The 20937-nt window shown below is 39.6% G+C and overlaps 1 protein-coding gene across 2 annotated transcripts; it reads right to left on the reverse strand.

Moving 5' to 3' along the window:
• Positions 1 to 6836: 6836 nt before the first annotated feature.
• On the reverse strand, positions 6837 to 20605 carry ZMAT2 (zinc finger matrin-type 2). 2 transcript variants are annotated; one of them, XM_055331971.1, is made up of 6 exons: positions 20518 to 20605; positions 20089 to 20182; positions 18907 to 19030; positions 16255 to 16328; positions 15646 to 15791; positions 6837 to 14954 (listed from the first exon to the last, which is right to left on the reverse strand). In XM_055331971.1, the coding sequence occupies exons 1-6, from the start codon at positions 20533 to 20535 to the stop codon at positions 14811 to 14813; spliced, it is 600 nt and encodes a 199-aa protein (XP_055187946.1). In that variant the 5' UTR covers positions 20536 to 20605; the 3' UTR covers positions 6837 to 14810. The 2 variants fall into 2 exon arrangements, with proteins under 2 accessions (XP_055187946.1, XP_055187945.1); XM_055331970.1 differs by lacking the exon at positions 20518 to 20605 and adding an exon at positions 20282 to 20477.
• Positions 20606 to 20937: the final 332 nt, after the last annotated feature.

Genomic DNA, 20937 nt, shown 5'->3' on the forward strand with positions numbered 1-20937 from the left:
AATCCATTCATTATCATCATCATCATCATCATCATCATCATCATCATCATAACTCTTAGCAAACTAGGGAGAGGAACTTCCTCAACTGACAAACAACTTACAAAAAAAAGTATACAGCTAAAAAAAAGTATACAGCTAACATTGTATTTAATAGTGAGAAACGAGGGATGCCTGTGTGGCTCAGTGGTTGGGCGTCTGCCTGCAGTTTGGGGCATGATCCTAGGGTCCCAGAGTCAAGTCCCACATCAGGCTCCTTGCATGGAGCCTGCTTCTCCCTCTACTTGTGTCTCTGCCTCTCTCTCTCTCTCTCTCTCTCTGTCTGTCTCTCATGAATGAATAAATAAAATCTTAACAAAAATAGGAGAAACTAGATGATTTTCACTTAATAACAGGTACAAGATAAGGATGGTTCCTCTCACCGTTCCTTTTTAAAATCCTACTGGAAGCCCTAGCTAATGCAGTAAGACAAGGGAAGGAAATGTACATATTTTGGAAGGAAGAAATATTATCTATGTTTGCAGATGATATGATTGTCTATGTATAAAATCCCAAAGAATCAACAAAAATTTCTGAAATCAATAAGAAACTATAGCCAGGTATTTGCAGGATACTAAGTTAATACATAAAAGCCAATTGCTTTTTTATATAGCAGCAAGGAACAACTGGATTTTGAAATTTAAAGCATAATAACACTTATAATTAGCACCAAAATAACTGAAATACTTAGGTGTAAATTTACAAAACATTTAAAACATACCTAGAAAATCCCAAAGTATGTAGAGATTAAACAACAGATCTCTAAATATATGAGTCAAATAAGAAGTCACAATAAAATTTTAAATACTTTTAACTAAATGAAAATGAGAATATTACATAGCAAAATTTGTGGGATGTAAACGATCTATATGAGAAAAACTACAAAATTCTGATGAAAGAAATCAAGGTATATCTACATAAATGGAGAGATATTTTATGTTCATTGATAAGAAGATTCAATATTATTAAGATGTCAATTCTTCCCAAAATGATCTATAGATTCAATGCAATGCCAATTAAAATCCCAGGAAATTATTTTGTATATACTAATAAACTCATTGTAAAGTTTATATGGAAAGGCAAAAGACCCAGGGTAGCCAACACAATAATGAAGAAAAACAAAATCAGAGGATTTACACTACCTGATTTTAAGATTTACCATATAAAGCTACAACATTCAAGATAGTGTGGTATAGTCTGAAGAACACAAAAATAAATCAGTGGAACAGAATAGAAAGCTTAGAGATAGACTGACACTAATACAGTCAAGTGATCTTTGACAAAGGAACAAAGGCAATACAGTGGAGACAGGGATCTTTGTAGCAAATGTCCGTGCTGGAGCAATTAGACATCCAAATGTAAACAAACAAAAAGAATATAGATGCAGACCTTACACCTCTCCCAAAAACTAATTCTCAAAATGAATCAATAGATCTAAATATAAAATGAAAAATTCTAAAACTTCTAGACAACATAGTAAAAACTAGGCAACCTTGGGTTTGGTGATTACTTTTAATTTTTTACTTTTTTTAAAGATTTGTTTATTTGAGAGACAGTGTGTGTGTGTGTGTGTGTGTGTGAGAGAGAGAGAGAGAGAGAGAGAGAGGGAGGGAGGGAGAGAAAGGACTGAGGAAAGGGCAGAAGGAGAGGGAGAAACAGACCCTCCACTGAGCAGGGAGCTCAGTGCAGGGCTTGATCCCAGGACTCTTCCTTTCACAAAGCATTTCTCTGTAGTACGTGATGCTGGTTTTTTTTTTTTTTTAAAAAAGACTGATTTATTCACTTGACTAGGTGGGGGGAAGAAGAGCAGGTGGAGGAGAGACAGAATCCCCAGCAGACTCCCCACTGTGTACAGAGCCTGATGCAGGCGTCAATTCCACCACTGTAAGATCATGACCTGAGCCGAAATCCAGAGTCAGATGCTTAACCCACTGAGCCACTCAAGTGCCCTACATATAATGCTGTTTGATAGCATTTTAACCAGAGAACTACTTTGAAAATCAGAGTCAATCAGTCAATTCTCTCAAACCCTGCCATAGCTTTATTAAATTTAGGTAACATTCTAAATCCTTTGTTGTTATTTCAACAATTTTTCTCAGAATTTTCACTGGGAGTAGATTTCATCTTTAAAAACCATTTTATTTTCCTCATCCATAAGAAGCAAGTCCTCAACCATTAAAATTGTATCATGAGATTGTGGCAATTCAGTCACTTCTTCAGGCTCCACTTCTCATTCTAATTCTCTTGCTATTGCCATCCTATCTGCAGATACTTCTTTCACTGAGGTACCCCTCGAGTTAGCCATGAAGATTGTCATCACCTTTAAAAATCTCTATTAATGTTCATAGTTTGACCTCTTCCCATGAATCAGAATGTTCTTAATGGCATCTGGAATGGTGAATCCTTTCCAGGTTGTCCAATTTACTTTGCCCAGATCCGTCCAAGAAATCATTATCTGTGGCAGCTGAAGCCTTACAAAATATATTTCTTCAATAACAAGACTTGACAGTCAAAATGACTCCTTGATCTATGGGCTGCAGAATGGATGTTGTGTTATCAGGCATGAGAACATTAATTTCACTGTACATCTCCATAGAGGTTCTTGAGTGACCAGGTGCATTGTCAATGAGCAATAATATTTCAAAAAGATCTTTTTTTCCTGAGTACATCTCAATACTGGGCTTAAATATTCAGCAAATCACATTGTAACCAAATGTGCTGTTTTCCAGGCTTTGTTGTTCCATTTACAGAGCACAAGCAGAGTAGACTTAGAATCATGCTTAAGGGCCCTAGGATTTTTGGACTTGTTAATGAGTATTGGCTTCAATTTAAAGTCCTCAGTAGGCATTAACGCCTACTGAGAGAGTAAGCCCATGCTTTGAAGCCAGGAATTGGCTTCAAGCTATGAAAGTCCTAGATGGCATCTTTTTCCAACAGAAAGCTATTTTGTCTACTTTGAAAATTTGTTCTTTTGTGTACCACTTTCATGAATTATCTTAGCAAGATCTTCTGGATAACTTACTGCTTCAACTTGCACTTTTTGAAAGTTTTTATTTAAGTTCCAGTTGGCTAACCTACAGAGTAAGTTTAAGGTGTACAATATAGTCAGTCAACATTTCCTTACAACACCCAATACTCATCACAAGTGCACTCCTTAATCCTCATCACTCATTTAGCCCATCTCCCCATCCACCTTCCCTCTGGTAACCATCAGTCTGTCCTCTACAGTTAAGAGTCTATTTCTTGATTTGTCTTTTTTTTTGCCTTTGTTTTAGACTCCACATATAAGTAAAATCATAAGGCATTTTTGTCTTTCTCTGACTTATTTAGCTTACCATAATAATCACTAGCTCCATCCATGTCATTGCAAATGGCAAGATTTCATTCTTTTATATGGCTGAGTAATATTCCATTGTGTATATATACCACATCTTCTTTATCCATTCATCAGTTGATGGACACTTGGGCTGTTTCCACAGTTTGACTATTACAGATGCTGCTGCTATAAACATTGGGATGCATTATCAATTTGAATTCACATTTTTGTATTCTCTGGATAAATACCTAAATCCAAGTCCTGGATCATAGGGTAGTTCTTTTTTTAAGACTTACTTGAGGGGTTTCTGGGTAGCTCAGTCTGTTGAGCATCTGCCATGATCCCCGTGTTTTGGGATCAAGCCCTCCCTGCTCGGCAGAAAGCCTGCTTCTCCCTCTCCACCATTCCCACCACTTATGCTCTCTGGCTCTATCTCTCTGTCAAATGGATAGATAAAATCTTAAAAGAGAGAGAGAGCGAGAGAGCACATGAGCAGGGGGGATGGCAGAGTGAGAGAGAGAGAAGCAGACTCTCTGCTGAGTGTGGAGCCCAACACAGGGCTCAATCTCATGACTCTAAGATCATGAACTGAGGTGGAACCAAGACTCAGGTTCTTACCGACTGAACCACCCAGGCACCCCATATATATTTTCTTTTTTGAGAGAGAGAGAGAGGTGAGGGAGGGGCAGAGGAGGAGGCAGAGAGAAAATCCTAAGCATTAGGTGTGGAGCCTGACATGTGGTTCAATCAAAACCTTGAGATCATGACCTAAGCTGAAATCAAAAGTCATAGACTTGACTGAGCCACCCAAGCACCTCAGGTAGTTCTATTTTTTTTAACTTTTTGAGGAACTTTTATACTGTTTTTCAGAGTGGCTGCACCAGTTTGCATTTCCACCAACAGTGCAAGAGGGTTCCCCATTCTCTCACCAATACCTGCTGTTTCTTGTGTTATTTTAGCCATTCTGACAGCTGTGAGGTGGCATCTTATTGTACTTTTGATTTGTATTTCCCTGATTAGTGATGTTGAGTATCATTTCATGTGTCTGTTGGCTATCTCTATGTCTTTTTTAGAAAAATGTCTATTCATGTCTACTTGTCATGGAGATACCTTCCTTCCTTAAACCTCATAAACCAACCTTTGCTGGGTTCAAAGTTTTCTTCTGCAGCTTCCTCACCTCTCAGGCTTCACAGAATTGAAGAAAGTTAGGGCCTTGCTCTGGGTTAGGTTTTGGCTTAAGGGAATGTTGTAGCTGGTTTGATCTTCTATCTACTAAAACTTTCTCTATATCAACCATAAGGCAGTTTCACCTTATCATTCATGTGTTCACTGGAATAGAACTCTCAGTTTCTTCCAAGAACACTGCCTTTGCACTCACGACTTGGCTAACTGGTTCAAGAGGCCCAATGTTCAACTTGTCTAATCAACATGCCTTGCTACCTAAGCTTACTCATTTCTAGCTTTACTTTTTTTTTTTTTTTTAACTTGAACCTAGAGGGATCCCTGGGTGGCGCAGCGGTTTAGCGCCTGCCCAGGGCGCGATCTTGGAGACCCGGGATCGAATCCCACGTCGGGCTCCCGGTGCATGGAGCCTGCTTCTCCCTCTGCCTATGTCTCTGCCTCTCTCTCTCTCTCTCTCTCTGTGTGACTATCATAAATAAATAAAAATAATAAAAAAGAGACATTTAACTTGAACACTAGAGGGCATTGTAGGGTTATTAATTACTAATTTCAACATTGTTGTCTTGGGTAATAGGGAGCCCCAACGAGAGGGAACAAGATGGGGGAACAGCCAGTCAGTGGAGTAGTCAAGAATACACACAACATTTACTGATCAAGTTCACTGTTACATATTTTGTCTTTCTTTAAGTAGTCCCATGCCCAGCATGGAGCCCAATGTGGGGTTTGAACTCATGATCCTGAGATCAAGACCTGAGCTGAGATCAAGAGTTGGATGCTTAATGGTCTAAGCCACTTAGGCTCTCCTGGTTTACTGTCTTATACTGGCACAATTCATGGTGCCTCAAAATAATTACAATAGTAACATCAAAGATCACTTATCACAGATCACCATAACGAATATTATTAATAATTAATAATTAATTAACGAATAATTAATTCGTTAATAATGAAAAGTTGAAATATATCAAAAATTGCCAAAATGTGACACAAAAACAAAGTGAGCAAATGCTGCTGGGTAAATGGTACCAGTAGACTTGTTTAACACAAGATTGCCACAATCCTTCAATTTGTTAAAAAAAAAAAAGAGGGAAAAAACATTACCTATGAAGCACAGTAAAGAATAATAACCAAAGTATGCCTGTATTACTGAGTGACTTAAAAAAAAAGAGCTATCAAGCCATGAAAAAGTATGGAGGAATCTTAAATGCATATTGCTAAATTAAAGAAGCCAGTTGAAAAGGCTACATACTCAAAAAAGAAAAGAAAAGAAAAGGCTACATACTCTTAAGACTCCAATTATATATTACTCTGGAAAAGGCAAAACTATGGAGAGAGTGAAAAGATCAGTGGTTACCAGAAGTTTGATTTGAGGGAGGTAGGATTAAAAGGTGGAGTGCAGGGCATTTTTTAGGGCAGTGAAACTATTCTATAATAGACTCTAATGGTGAAAATATGAAATTATGCATTTATCAAAACCCACAAAACTATAAAACAAAGAGAGTAAACAATAAAACTATGGACTTTAATGTTAATATATTAATATTAGTTCATAAATTTTAACAAATGTATCACACTAATGCACGCTGTTAATAACAGAAAGCTGGAACGGGAGAGAGGGCACAGAGGTCCTCTCTGTATTTCCTAGGAAATTTTTCTCTAAAGCTACGACTGTTTAAAAATAAAATCAAAATACAACTTCAGATCAGACTCAGTTATTGAGGCAGAATAAATAAATAGCAAACAAAATCCAGCAACACATTATATAAATAACACATCACGACCAAGTGGAATTTATATTTGCAAAAATGAAACATTACGAATTACAATAGTATCATTTATCCAAATCAGTAGATCTAAGAAGAAAAGTAACAATTCCTTCCCTATGTGCTAAAAGACCCTTCTATAACATTCAACACACTTTTCAGAATTTTAAAAATAATTAAAATGGGAATTGCCTGTATGTCTAAGGTCACCATGTGTGTGCATTAAATTATATTTTGGGCAGCCCAGGTGGCTCAGCAGTTTAGGGCCGCCTTCAGCCCAGGCTGTGGTCCTGGAGACCTGGGATCGAGTCCCACGTCATGCTCCCTGCATGGAATAGAGCCTGCTTCTCCCTCTGCCTGTGTCTGTGCCTCTCTCTCTCTCTCTCTCTCTCTCTCTCTGTCTCCAATGAATAAATAAAATCTTTTTTAAAATTATATTTTATCATATTATACACATATTATTATATATACACACATATATAAGCATGTTAGGGACACATCTTACTTAATGAGGAAACAATGGAAGAATTCTAATAAAGGTCAGGAACAAGGCAATGATGCTTTCTATTTTTACTACTTTTTAACATTACATTGGAGTAATTACCAAATGTAGACACAGAAAGGAAAACAAACAAGTATATTAATTGGAAAAGAAGTATAAACCAATTTAGTAAAGTGTCAGGACATAAAATTTACACACTAAAATCAGCAATCTTCACATATATATGAATAACAAGTTAGAAAGTGTTAAGGAATAGAAGATCCTACTTATAAACAAAACAAGATAAATTCTTAAAAGTAAATCTGCTAAGAAATGTACAAAATCTCACACGTGGAAAAATTTAATGTCCTTCTAAGAAGCACAAATGTGGACTTAAGCAAGTGGAAAACATTCCTTGTTCTTAAAGTAAGACCCTTTGACTTTTATCATAAAGATATCAGTTGTCTCCAAACTAATAGATAATATCCCAATACAATACCAACATTTTATGGATGTAGACAATAACAACAGAAAAATAAACATGCAAGAATATAGAGGATTCGTGTCGTTCCCATTAAAACGACTACTATAATATTAAAAAAAAAACAGAAACAAAATAACAAGTGTTGGTAAGGATATGGAGAAACTGGAATTCTTCACTGTTTTTAGGAATGTAAAATACTGTTGCTGCTATAGAAAACAGCATGAAGGTCCCTCAAAAAACTAAAAAAAAAGTAATTACTATGTAACGCAGCAATCCCACTTCTGAGTATATAGCCAAAAGAACTGAAAGCAGAATCTTGCCCTCTTTATTATCTAGTAGTTGTACTTGATGTCAATAACTTTTAGTGACTTGTGATGTGTTGACAGTAAATTGATCCTCTTAAGTTATTTGATGTACCAGTAATAACAATTCACTAATTATGAGTCAGTTACTGTTCCAAGCATATTATTTTTATTAATTGTGGAATTAAAAAAAATATTTTAACGAATCTATATACCCAACGTGGGGCTCAAACTCACAACCCTGAGATCAAGAATTTGCACGCCCATTGACTGAGCCAGCCAGGTGCCCCTCCATTTCATTTTTTTAAATATTTATTTGAGAGAAAGAGAGAGAGAAGGAGCGGGGAAGGGGCAGAAAGAGAAGCAGACTCCTCACTGAGCAAGGGAACGCTGCTGACACTGGCCTTGATCCCAGGACCCTGGGATCATGACCTGAGCTGAAGACAGATGCCCAACCTACTGAGCCGTCCAGGCACCCCTCATTTTCTTTAAAGTAAATTCTACCCCCAACATGGGGCTCAAACTCACAACCCCAAGATCAAGAGTCATATGCTCTAACAACTGAGCCAGCCAGGCACCACAATCCAATGAGTTTTCACATGAACTATACAAATTAGGTGCTTTGAATGTTAATGTCTTGAGATCAGAAAGCAGTGTGACAGGTGCGGTTATCTGGCTAAGATTACAGAGTGTGGATGTTCTAGATCCATGGTTTGAACTCTGTACTCTGTTTCCAGAGCCCAGACCCTTAAACTCTACACTAAAGGGCAAGTGGGCTTAAAGTAAGATCTTGATACTTGTGCAGCCACCTTCATAACAGCACTAATTCACCACAGCCAAGAGGTGGAAGCAACCCATTCAAGTGTCCATCAGTGAATAAATGGATAAACAAAATGTGGCATATAAATATACAATAGAATATTATTCAGTCTTAAAAAGGAAATCCTGCCACATACTACAGTATACATGAACCTTGAGCACATTATGCAAAGTGAAATAAGCTAGTCACACATACAAAAGAAAGCCAGTCACAAAAAGACAAATACTGTATGATTCCACTTATATAAGGTAGGTAGAGTAGTCAAATTCATTGAGAGAAAGAATAGTGGTTGTCAGAGGCTGAGGGTGGGCACTGGAGTGTTTAATGGATACAGAGTTTCAGTTTTACAAGGTGAAAGAAGTTCTGGAGATGGTTGGTTGTGATGGTTGCATAACAACGTGAATGTAAATACTACTTACTGTACTCAAAAATCGCTGAAATGGTAAATTTTATGATCTGTGTATTTTACCACAATTAAAATTTTTTAAGCAAAAAAAAATGAGGTGGCATTCAGTTTTCCACAGAATAATGCCAGGTTGGGCTCCACCTCCAAAAAAAGCACATTCTATTTCACTTCAAACTTCCAACAGAAGACCACACTCGAAGAAACACTGCCTGCCTAATTTGCAATTGCTGAACCTGGAAATAAAGACATTTCAAAATGAACAGAAAATGGCAGGCATTATAATAAGTCAACAAAAAATGAGAATAAATATATATATTTAAGAATCTAACTATGAGGGCAGCCCAGGTGGCTCAGCAGTTTAGCATCGCCTTCAGCCCAGGGCCTGATCCTTGGAGACCTGGGATTGAGTCCCACGTCAGGCTCCCTGCATGGAGCCTGCTTCTCCCTCTGCCTGTGTCTCTGCCTCTCTCTCTCTCTCTGTCTCTCTCTCTCTCTCTGTGTCTCTCATGAATGGATAAATAAAATCTTTTAAAAAAATCTAACTATGAAATGGGGAAACAAAGATGACACTCCAACCGAAATTAAATAACCTTAAACAGTCATTTGGTGTTATGAAAAAATATTACAAATAAAAAATAAGTCAGAACAAAAGTGGACCAAAAAGAAAAAAATATAAGACAAGAGTTAGTCAAAATCAGGAAAAACTGAAGAGGGACGCCTGGGTGGCTCAGTGATTGAGCACCTGCCTTCAGCCCAGGGCATGATCCTAGAGTCTGAGGATCGAGTCCCTCATCGGGCTCCCTACATGGAGCCTGCCTCTCTGCCTGTGTCTTTGCCTCTCTCTTTCTCTCCGTGTCTCTCATGAATAAATAAATAAAATCTTTAAAAAAAAAAACTAAATAAAAAATTTTTTTTAAAAAAAGGAAAACCTGAAGAAAAAAAACAAATCATCTCAGGGAAAAAAGAGACTAATTTATACGATGTCCAAGGGAAATATATTTTACTTAAAATATCGTAAGTGGGATCCCTGGGTGGCGCAGTGGTTTGGCGCCTGCCTTTGGCCCAGGGCGCGATCCTGGAGACCCGGGATCGAATCCCATGTCGGGCTCCCGGTGCATGGAGCCTGCTTCTCCCTCTGCCTATGTCTCTGCCTCTCTCTCTTTCTCTCTCTCTCTGTGTGACTATCATAAATAAATTAAAAAAATAAAAAAAAGAACTGTTTAAAATATCGTAAGTGATATTAAGGAAAGAAATAAAAACAGTCAAGAAATGAAAATAAAAATCAAGAAAGCAATTAAGAAGGATCAAAGAGAAAGTGCTAAATACCAAGGCAAAAAAAAAATCCAACATATATAAACAAAAAAAAAGCAAAATAATGGAACAGCTACAATATTCAAAATTGTAATACAAGAAAACTTTCTGGAAATAAAACATGAATCTACAAATCCAAAGGGTCCTCCATGAACCTAGGAAAATTGATATGGAATGGTCAATTCTGAGATATACCTTAGAAAATCAATTAGAATTAAGGGGAAAAAAAAACATCCAGGCCTCATACAAAAAGACAAAATCATTTAGGAAGGAAAGAATCAGGTCGGTATTTTCACTACAACATACAAAGAAAACAGCAGAGCAGTTTTTAAAAACTCAAGGAAAAGAAATGTGAACCAAGATCTTATATCCACCTGTCCTTCAAATACCAAAGCCATAAAAATCAGTTTTAAAAATGCAAGAACTCAAGAACTCAGGAAACTCTCTTGAGGAATTTATAAGAGAATGAGTTTTATCCAAGTAAAGACTGGGGGGAAATTCAAAAAATCTTATGATGGCAAGCATTAAATATATCACATTGTAGATCTCTAAAATAAAGGTGATTAAGAGTGGAAAAAGAGTATGCAAGTTTTTTTTCCTAAAAATATTACTTAAAAAATGGGAGAAAAAGAAAACATAACAAAATAATTGTGATTACATAGTAGGAGGGAGTCAAGATATAGCTGACAAATGAAAATAGATTCCAAATGAGGAAAATAAATTTGAGGACCTGAGAAGATACAAGTGTAACTGTAACCTCTAGACCAAACGCACAAACATTACTAAACACCAAAAGTAACTTTGAGTTTTTCATTTATTTGTTTAGGGTTGTTTTTTGTTAGCATTTCCCCACTTTCTGGCACTAAGACACTCCAGGTTCATCTCCTTATTTCCCCAGGCCTAGCATCAACCATATCTCCAAGGAGCCTGGTTCCTGGTGTAAAGGATGCTTAACATCCACTAGATACCTAGTCACTCTGCTGCTCTGGACAGGAGAGGAGTTCTAAAACACTCTCTCCAAGGCTTATTAGTGGGGGAACGAAGAAAACCAGAACAGTGGCAAAAGGTCTGGAAGGTTCTGAATCACTTGAGTGGTGAGAAGATGCTTTACTTGAAGGAACTGCTCAGCTAGGGACAAGCTGGCCACATCCTCTAGATTATATTATCTTGACTGGCAAGAAAGACATGTGATAAAATAAGTTAAATCATAACAGGAGTGATCCAGTACACTCTAGCATCCAAACAACTGCCCTACCCAGACACTCAGGAGTGCTCATCTGAGGACACACTGCTATTAAGAACTCCTCTGTTTAACAGCCTAGGGAGCTCTACCAATCAGGTGCCTTCCAAGTTTATTGTTGCAGCAGTCACGTGGTCCACAGGTCTCTGGACATCCCCTTCAGCCTCTATGCTGGCTGAACAACCAAAGGGAGTCACTCTTTGACCAAATCAATTTCACAGTGCCTGAGTCAAGAGTGGAATATTTAAAGGTGCAAGGTGTATTCAAGGCCTTACCTTGGAACTCCAAAACTAAACAAGATATACCTAACAGCCCCTCTCAGGTGCCATAATAGGTGTTTCACGGTATTATTTGTTAGCATTTTAAACATTATTTTAACCTCCACATATATTTATTCCTGGGTTTCAGGACCAAAAAATAACCCCACATGAATACTCTATTCCTTTTATGTACATTGTTAAACAGCTAACCTTTCTCTTCCCATAATTTCTTCCAGTTAACCAGTTAGAATTTCAGTGTATGTCCTTCCAGTCCTTTTTCTCAATCTCTATATTTAACTGTACATATAATATAGTTTTATGAAGGAGGTTGGGGGGGTGTGGACATCAATTTGTCTGGTATTGTTTTTGTGCTTTTTTACTTGATAGTATGTCTTGGTGATCTTTCTTGTTAATACACAAATCTGATTCATATATATAGTAATGGTTGCATTATGTTCAAGAATAAATGTACCAGTTTTATTTTAAATGTTTCACTGTTATATAAACAAAGCTGCAGTAAACTTTCAAGTATATGTACACAAACACAGGTATGTTTTTAGGATAGACACTTCAGAGTAGAATTGCTGATTAAAGAATCTTCACATTTAAATTTTTGGAGGGGGTTATCAGAGCGATGCAGCAAGAGTCCCTGGGGGTGCCTGAAATCATCCAAACTTTTGTTCCTAGGTACTGTAAAAGGCAATTCCACCAGAATGTAAATTCTATGACAGTTGGAATCCTGATGCCTTACCCCAGCAAAGAATACCAGGTCCTACAACTTGTTTAGTATCTTAGCAATCACTGAATAAATGAACACATGTAGGCCAGTAACAGGCATATTCCTCAATCAGAATGCAAAATTTTCATAGATTTTAGAAAGACCACAAACACCGAAGAAGTTTCTCTTCCGGAGATTCCTGAGTTATCTGGAATTGCTCTGGGCTCCTAAATTTCCATTCCATCTCATTCTTCTCCCCTCCCAAGTCACCATCTTAAGTCTCTTCACATATCCATGACCTAGACACACCCCTTAGAGACTCAAACCCACTTGCCAGTCCCAAGAGAATTGAGAGAACCTGTTGTTCAAAATCACTTTTTAGTACAGGTGACCATAGTTAAGATTTCACTGTACCAAAGAGAGAGAAATCACTTGAAGACAATCTGAATTAGACGGTTTCCTGAAGAGTAATGAAAAATGCAAGGAACTCAGCTGACGCTTTCTCCAGCCTGCCTTGAAATGGAGAGCAAAAGGGCCCAGCCTACTAGAGTAGAGCTGTTACTTGAATGACCTGTAGAGCACATAATCCTATCAAGGGAAGAATCCACTAATCTGCCTGCAATTCGCCAACAAATACCATACATGAAACTTTGAGCCAGTAGACACACATTCACAGTGATCCCAATGGCAAGACTGAGCATCAGAAATAAAATAGGCAAAAGTTATGCCTGGTAAAAAGGGAGTTATGTACAAAAGTCCAAAGGGAAGAGCATAGTACTTTAAGGGACCCAAAGGTAGTTCAGATGCTTCTAGGGGCCAGATGAGACAGAGAATGTAAATAAACCTTGTGCTTATTTACACCAAAGCTGCTGATGGCAGCCTTCTTAACACACACAGAACCCACTTTTCAGGATATAGAACCAGTTAAAATTACAGAATTCATCTGCTTGAAGTTTGTGTAACTATTGTTGGTTTAAAAGACTGATTTTTCCCCTATATCCCTAGGATCTGGCACAGTACCCAATTCAGGGAATATCAAACCTTTTTCTTTAGTTAAGCAGTCTGTGCCATCTAATTCTCAAGTCAGACCAAAGTAGGGAGACAGCTTGTCAATGCTTCTCAATGGGACTGGCAGGAGGGATTTCACCCCCAACTCCTGGGGACACATCCTTATTTGTCAAACTCGGGTAGGAGGTGCTACCAGCATCTAGGGAGTAGAGGCTAGGGACACTGCTAAACATCCTGAAATGCGTAAGAGAGCCTCCACAACAAAGAATTAACCAGCCCAAAAGGTCAACAGTGCTAAAACTGAATAACCCTGTGCTTAGCCTAACTGCAGACAGCAAGGAAAACACCAAGTTCCACCCTAAATTCTGCTGTTCCAAAAACAGACCAAAGGAGGCTAAAATTATAGGAAAAGTTGTGTTTAGATTCCTCCGGACACACATCCCATCAGAGGAAAATACAACTCGTGCTGAAGGAACCTAGAAAAAAAAAGTGACAGGGCTCAAATGAAGGGAGAAAAAAGCAGCCTGAAATCTGTATGTAAATATTCAGTGTAGGAAGAAAAAAAAAAACAAAACAATACACTGGGAAGAATATGGAATGTTCCCACCAAATGTGAATAGGCCCAGTCAATGCCATTTATTATACATGTTGAACAGTCTCTGAGACCCAAGGGCTCCCATATAAAGTTTTTTTTTTCTTTTTCTTTTTTTGCATCAAATAGGTTCTTCCAAGAGCCTGCTCACAAGGAAGAAAAAAAGAGTAATCCTCAATAAAATGAAACAAACAGGAAAGGCTGAACAGTCTACATATGAAAAACAAAGGTTAAAAAACTCACCAGACAAAAACCACACCAAACACTCATCCCATTTAATTTCCTGTTACATGCACTGAGGGAGCCAAGAACATCAGGCCCCAAGGCAACAATGCTCTGAGGATCTAGCTCAGGCTCCCTCTATGTGACAAATTCATGCACACACGCCCGCACATATCACTGACCCAGGCAGAAATACACATGCATGCACAGGCAGTAGAGAACCACAGGAGGTTTGGGGAAAAAAGAGGGCTGGTCAAAAATGTGCTATCAACTGGACACTGGGGACCCAGAGAACCCTTCTGCTGCAGGCTAAGCAAGAGTCAAAATTAAAACAAATGGAAAACACAGGATAAATGTCAGCTGCTCAAAGAGATTGGACAGATGAAGAGGGAAAGATGCAGGGGGAGGTTTGGGAAAGCAGCCTCAGAAGAGGTTTTTCTTTATTGGGAACTCAGGCAGAGGCCCTGTGACTCCAGTGATATGCTGAGGCTGAAGGAATATGCCACAGCATTACCTCTGCATCCTGTGTTCTCTCCCAAAGTAGAGGGAAACCACCAACACCCACCCTCTAGTCCACCCCCATTGCAGCTCTTAAGGACTTTCCCAAGCCCCCCCCCCAAATGACCCCCCCCACACACACAGTTAACAAAAGGCCAAGCATAGAAAGCCTCAGTAACTCTTCTTGGTGGAACCAAAGCCAGAGAAGCCCATCACAGCTGCCATCTCATCATCCTCCTCAAATGTCAAGTCCTCCTCAGCCCTCCTTTTCTTCTCCTTCTGTTTCTCTTTCTTGTAGGCTTTGGCCTTTTCCTCCTAGGGGGGAAATCACTCAGAATCAGTTCAGACTCCTAAGCCAAATGTTGAAAGAGACAAGTGAGTGTCAAGATTCCTTTCTATCTTTAGGAGAAAATAGTAAAGGCAAGTAAAATTTCAAGAGCAGAGGAAGAGCCACAGTAAAGATTTTAAGAAACAACAAAAAGAAGTTTTAGCCTGTGAAGAGTACTTCTCAGTCCTACATCTCTAGTTCTTAAAAAGGTTATGAAAACAGAACCATATAATAGCAACTATCGCCCTGGTGCATAGAGTATATGCCAGTAATTGATCTAAACACTTATGTAGATTATAATCTAAGATCTCTTAATATGAGAAAACTGAGACATGGAGAAGTTACATAACTTGCCCAAAAGTCATAGCTAGTAAGTGAAGGAAAGAGAATTCTGACCCAGTCAGCCAAGTTCTATGTGCCTCTTGGGGACTAGGTGAACTTAATCCCTCCTATAGTTTAAAGAAAAAAAAGTAGGCCCAGAGTCTAGGAAAAAAGGATAGGTTTATAACCATATCCTTCAGATCTTGAGAGTCTCTAAGGCAATAAATGTTTCCCCCAATACAAAGAGATTCAGGATACAACTATCCCGAGAGTAGGAGTGGATGAGGAAGACAGCCTCCTCATGATTAGTAACATAAAATTCAAAGCTGGAGGACAAAGGATGGAAAAAAGCCTTACCTCTTCTCTGAGCTCTTTCATCCTTTCCTCAAAATCATAATCCTTCTGTTTCTCTTCCATCTTCTTCTTGTTGACTTCAAAACGTTTCTTCACCTGATCCAAGGTGGAACGTTCCACACGCATAGACATGCCCAGATTTCGCTGATCTGGGTGGGATCAATAGTGAAAAAGGTAATGACATTACAATATCTTCAGGCCATCAAAAAGTCTTTGACATTAAAAAGAAAAAAAATTTTTCATAAAATAATACACAGCAAAAATAATTATAGCTGGAAAACAACAACAATAAACAACCCTTGGCTTTACTTGTTCCCAGAAGCAGCAGCTACAAATAGCAAGATGCAAGTGGCTTTCAAATGCCCATAGTGAGCAAATGCATACCAGTGGGGACAGCGAGGCCTTGGAGAAGACTGTGGTCTGAGCTTGTTGAGAGCCTAAAACAGTGTCTCATCTCAGTGCCTCCAGAAACATTAGATAATGAAGTAAAGGATGAAGCAACCGGAGAAATTCTCAGACATTAAAAAAAGATTCAACTGAAACCACTCCTTCTCCTACCCCGTCTCCAAAACCCAATCCCAGTCCTAGTCACAAACTACCTCCAAGCCTTACGTTTCTTTCCGTTAATGTGATCCAGGAAGTTGATGGAGTCCTTCACCACACAATCACAGACATTGCAGTAATACCTAGCGAACAGAAGAAACAGCACTTGTGGTCAAATCTAGCTTAAGGATCTTAATGTTTTCAACTAAGAAACTCATTTTTGGGGATGCCTGGGTGGCTCAGCAGCTGAGCATCTGCCTTCGGCTCAGGATGCAATCCCAGAGTCCCGGGATCGAGTCCCACATCGGGGCTTCCTGCATGCATGGAGCCTGCTTCTCCCTCTGCCTATGTCTCTGCCTCTCTCTCTCTCTGTTTCTCTCATGAATGAATGAATGAATGAAGGAATGAATAAATAAATAAATGTATAAATAAATGTTAAAAACCTCATATTTTCAGGCAAATTTTCTGTTTACAAGAAGGCAGCACTTCTCATTTTTATAAAGCCTTACCTCGCGGAAGAGTATGGTAGCCAAACTCCAAGATAGCCCCACAATGATTCCCAAATTCATGGTATGCGTACCTTGTGCAGTTCCCTACCAATCTGTACTAGAATTGTCCTGTGACCAAAAGAATATTTCAGAGCACCTAGGTGGCTCAGTCAGTTAAGTGTCTGCCTTTGGTTCAGATCATGATTTCAGGGTCCTGGGACTGAGCCTGGCATCTGGCTCCCTGCTCACTGGGGAGTCTGCTTCTCCCTCTGGCCCTCCCGCTGCTCATCTCTCTCTTGTTTAGTCTCTTGCAAATAAATTCTTAAAAAAAAAATTTCAAAAATTACGCTGTGTCACTTCCAAGAATAGGCTATAAAAAAAAAAAAAAAAAAAAAGGCTTCTGGGACGCCTGGATGGCTCAGCGGTTGAGCATCTGCCTTCGGCTCAGGGGTGATCCTGGGTGCAGGAATCAAGTCCCACATTGGGTTCCCTGAGAGGAGCCTGCTTCTGTCTCTGCCTACGTCTCTACCTCTCTCTGTCTCTTATGAATAAATAAGTAAAATCTTTATTAAAAATTTTTAAAAAGGGGCAGCCCCAGTGGCTTGGCAGTTTAGCGCTGTCTTTAGCCCGGGCTGTGATCCTGGAGACCTGGGATCGAGTCCCACATCAGGCTCCCTGCATGGAGCCTGCTTCTCCCTCTGTCTCTCTGTCTAATAAATAAATAAATAATCTTTAAAAAAAAAATTTTTTTTAAAAGGCTGCAGTGTTAGTCTGTCCGTGTCTAACTAAAGGGTATTATGCGGGGTGAAGTAAGTTAATGGGAGAAGGACAAACGGTATATGGTTTCACTCATACGGGGAATATAAAAAATAGTGAAAAGGATTATAGGGGAAAGGACAGAAAAAGAGTGGGAAAAATCAGAGAGGGTGATAGAACATGAGAGACTCCTAACTCTGGGAAATGAACAAGGGGTAGTGGAAGGGGAGGTGGGCGCGCAGATGGTGTGACTGAGTGACGAGCATTAAGGGGGACACTTGACGGGATGAGCACTGGGTGTTATACTATATGTTGGTAAATCGAACTCCAATAAAAAAAAAATTAAAATTAAAATAAATAAATAAATAGCCTGTCCATGTCTTACTCTTGGGAAGCCACTTGCTTTATTGTCAACAGCACTAGAGGCCCATGGGGCAAAGAAGTGAGGCCTCCAAAGCACTACATGAAAGAGCTTTCAATCAAATCATTCAGCCCCACTTAAGCCTCATATGAATGCAGACCCAGCAGACACCTTCATTGCAGCTTTGTGAAACCCTAAGCCTTTCCAGAGGTAAGCCTTTCCAGATTACTTACCCAAATTGTTAGCTATCTGTTTTATGCTGCTAAATTTTGGTGAGTTAGTTAATTTACACAGGAATAGGTAACTAATACAGAAAAGAATGATGTGAGGTGTTTTTTTTTTTTTTTAAGATTTTATTTATTTATTTATGAGAAACAGAGCGGGGGTGGCGCAGAAACACAGGCAGAGGGAGGAGGAGGCTCCACGCAGGGAACCCGACATAGGACCCGATCCCAGGACCCCAAGATCATGCCCTGGGCCAAAGGCAGGCGCCAAACCACTGAGCCACCCAGGGATCCCTGATGTGAGTTTTCTAAGCAATTCAGACATGTCACTCATTGCTATCTGTTTTGCCCTCCTGCTAGAAAACGTAAATGAATACTGTAGTAGTGGTGGGAAAAAAACAAAAGTCCTTACAGGACACCTCTTCTCATGGGTCATAGTCTTGGTCTAGGAGGAAAGTGTACAACCAAGCAATCCGTAACAACTACAACCTTTGCAGCCAGTCTGGAACCTCAACTCCCTTTATTCACCATCAACAGCTTCTAGGCTCCATTCTAGCTCGAGAAATCTCTCCCCTAGAAATGTTTTCAGGAGTCCTTTCCTTCATTTCTTCCTCTTCAGATATTAAGAAAGAGTTACAGTGCCAATATGAAGAGGTCTACAGAGTAACCCCTCCTAGAGACACTACCATGTTTAGTTGAGGCCTGGGACAGGAGTGACACAAAGAAATATCTAAAGGTAGGACTATTAAAAAAATAAATAAAAATAAAGATAGAATTATAAGTAACATGATTGCTATCCTGGAGCCAGAGAACCTCTCCTCGACACTTGCTAAAATCAACACAGTTTATTAGACCTAGTCTTGGCTCCTGAAAAAGATGAAAAGTCACTCACCCTCCCATCTCAGATTGTGGCGTGGTCTTGGTAATGACAATTGTCTTCCCAAGCTTGGATTCCAGGTCCACTTTATAGTCCCTATGCCGGAGAAGCTCCCGTTTGACTGGCTGTACTGGTTTTCCTAAAATATAAGACAGAAGAAAGTCCTTTTATTATTACAGTTCCTTAAGCAGAAACGAAAAGAAATGCATGAAACCCAAAATACAGATGTCTACTCTTCATTTCTTTCTTAAGCCTGAAGCAGGGGACACAAAAAGCACTTCTAGCAGCAACTAGGGAGAATCTCAACACAGGAAAAAATGATATGCAATCCCTAACTCTACATAGCTTTTTTCCACTTCAAAACCAGTAAGTCTAAAAACAAAGTTTTTTATTGTTAACTGAATTGAAGGAAGGAATTAATTTTCACAAAGAGTAAACTTTTAAAAGAAAAGCAAGGACACTCAGTAATACTTTCAGACAGATACCCCAAGTGTAATACACAAAAAAGAATCTTTAGAAGGCTGGGGAAGATTTTCTAAATGGGACCAACATTCAGGCAATATCTGTTACTTGCTACTGTACAAATTAGATCAAAACTAAAAAGATTAGTTTGTGCAAGGTGGTGTGAAAGTAAGGTGAAAGCATAAGAAAAAATAAGGATTCTTTTTGTATAGTGGATTCTCTAACTAGAAGAGGAGAACCAACTCCGCAACACTGTACAAAGCAGAGAAACAGTACTACTAACCACCAGCTGAATCAATCACACATTCCTCCCAGTACCCTCACTCTTCTCAGACCACAGGGGAAGGACTTGACTGGACCAGTTATATTCTTCCCCTTAAGTGACTTCAACGGAAAGAGTATCCTCAATAGGAGTAGTGCATAGCAGCAAAATACTCCACATCTCTGTCACTACTAAGGCTTCTCCTCTCTTCTCTGCACTTGAAGAAAGTACAAAACGAGCTAAGCAAAAAGAAGGCAAGAAAGCAGAGGAAACAGAACTGGGAAATACCTCTGAGTATATTCAGTGCATCTCTTCGCTCCCATTTTATACAGTGAGAAATGGAGAACCAGGGAGGCAACATTCAGCCAGAGGTTACACAAGGTACCAGGACATCGCATTTCAACTCCCCACCCGCTCTCCAGCTATGGCTTCACCTCTACGATACCCCTGCCCTTTAGGGAGTAGGCACCCACCATCCTTCTTTTCTCTCTCTTCCGTGAGCCTCTTCTCGGCGAGCTTCTCATATTCATCTTTGTCCCACTTTCGGCGAAAGTCCAAGTTTTTTGTCTGTAGGGAAAAAAGCGCTCAAGATTCGTCGCTAATCATATCGGAACCCTAGAGAAACGGAGGGAACCGCGTCCACGCCGGCAAGGCGACCCCCCGGACCTGTCGAGAGCGAAGACTCTCCACACCGCACCAGAAGGCTGAGGTGGCCTCAGGACCCCAACCCAAGAGTTCTCCGCGATTCCACAGACCCTGTGCCAGGACCCTACGAGGAAGCTCTTGAACTCGGACCATTGGGCCGCAAGGAGGTGTCGAGAAGCCAGTTGGGTGCAGGATATTCCGCGCTACGAAGGCACCCTCTGCCCCCCGACCAAAGCCTCCTCACACACAACACCTACCCCGCTGCCCGACGCCATCTTCACTGCGAAGTGAATGGGAAGCCGGAAAATGACGTAAAAAGCGGACCTGAGCCGTAAAGCAAGCTTGCCCTCCAATAAGCTTAGAGTTTCGCGTTCTAAACGAGCTAAGGACTTCTAAAACAGGGTCGTCGGCCCCTCCTCTGACCCAGGGAAATGGTGCATGCGCATGGAGAGCATGAAGCAACACGGAAGTAAGGGCGCGTACTAATGTCTTTTGCCTTGGTTTTCTAAACAATCATCTAAGGGCTGATTTAATTCAACTGGTCTATTTTATAAACAAGGAAGCAATTTGGATCAGGGCCCTTTGATCTAGTCTTAAGCAACTGTGCATCCGTTTGCCAAGTTTCTAATTTTTAAGGCTGAAGGAATTATTAGGAGCCTCTAGCTGCCCTATTTACC

This window comes from Nyctereutes procyonoides, unplaced genomic scaffold, assembly GCF_905146905.1.
Source record: "Nyctereutes procyonoides isolate TBG_1078 unplaced genomic scaffold, NYPRO_anot_genome, whole genome shotgun sequence".
Classification (NCBI taxonomy): Eukaryota; Metazoa; Chordata; class Mammalia; order Carnivora; family Canidae; genus Nyctereutes; species Nyctereutes procyonoides.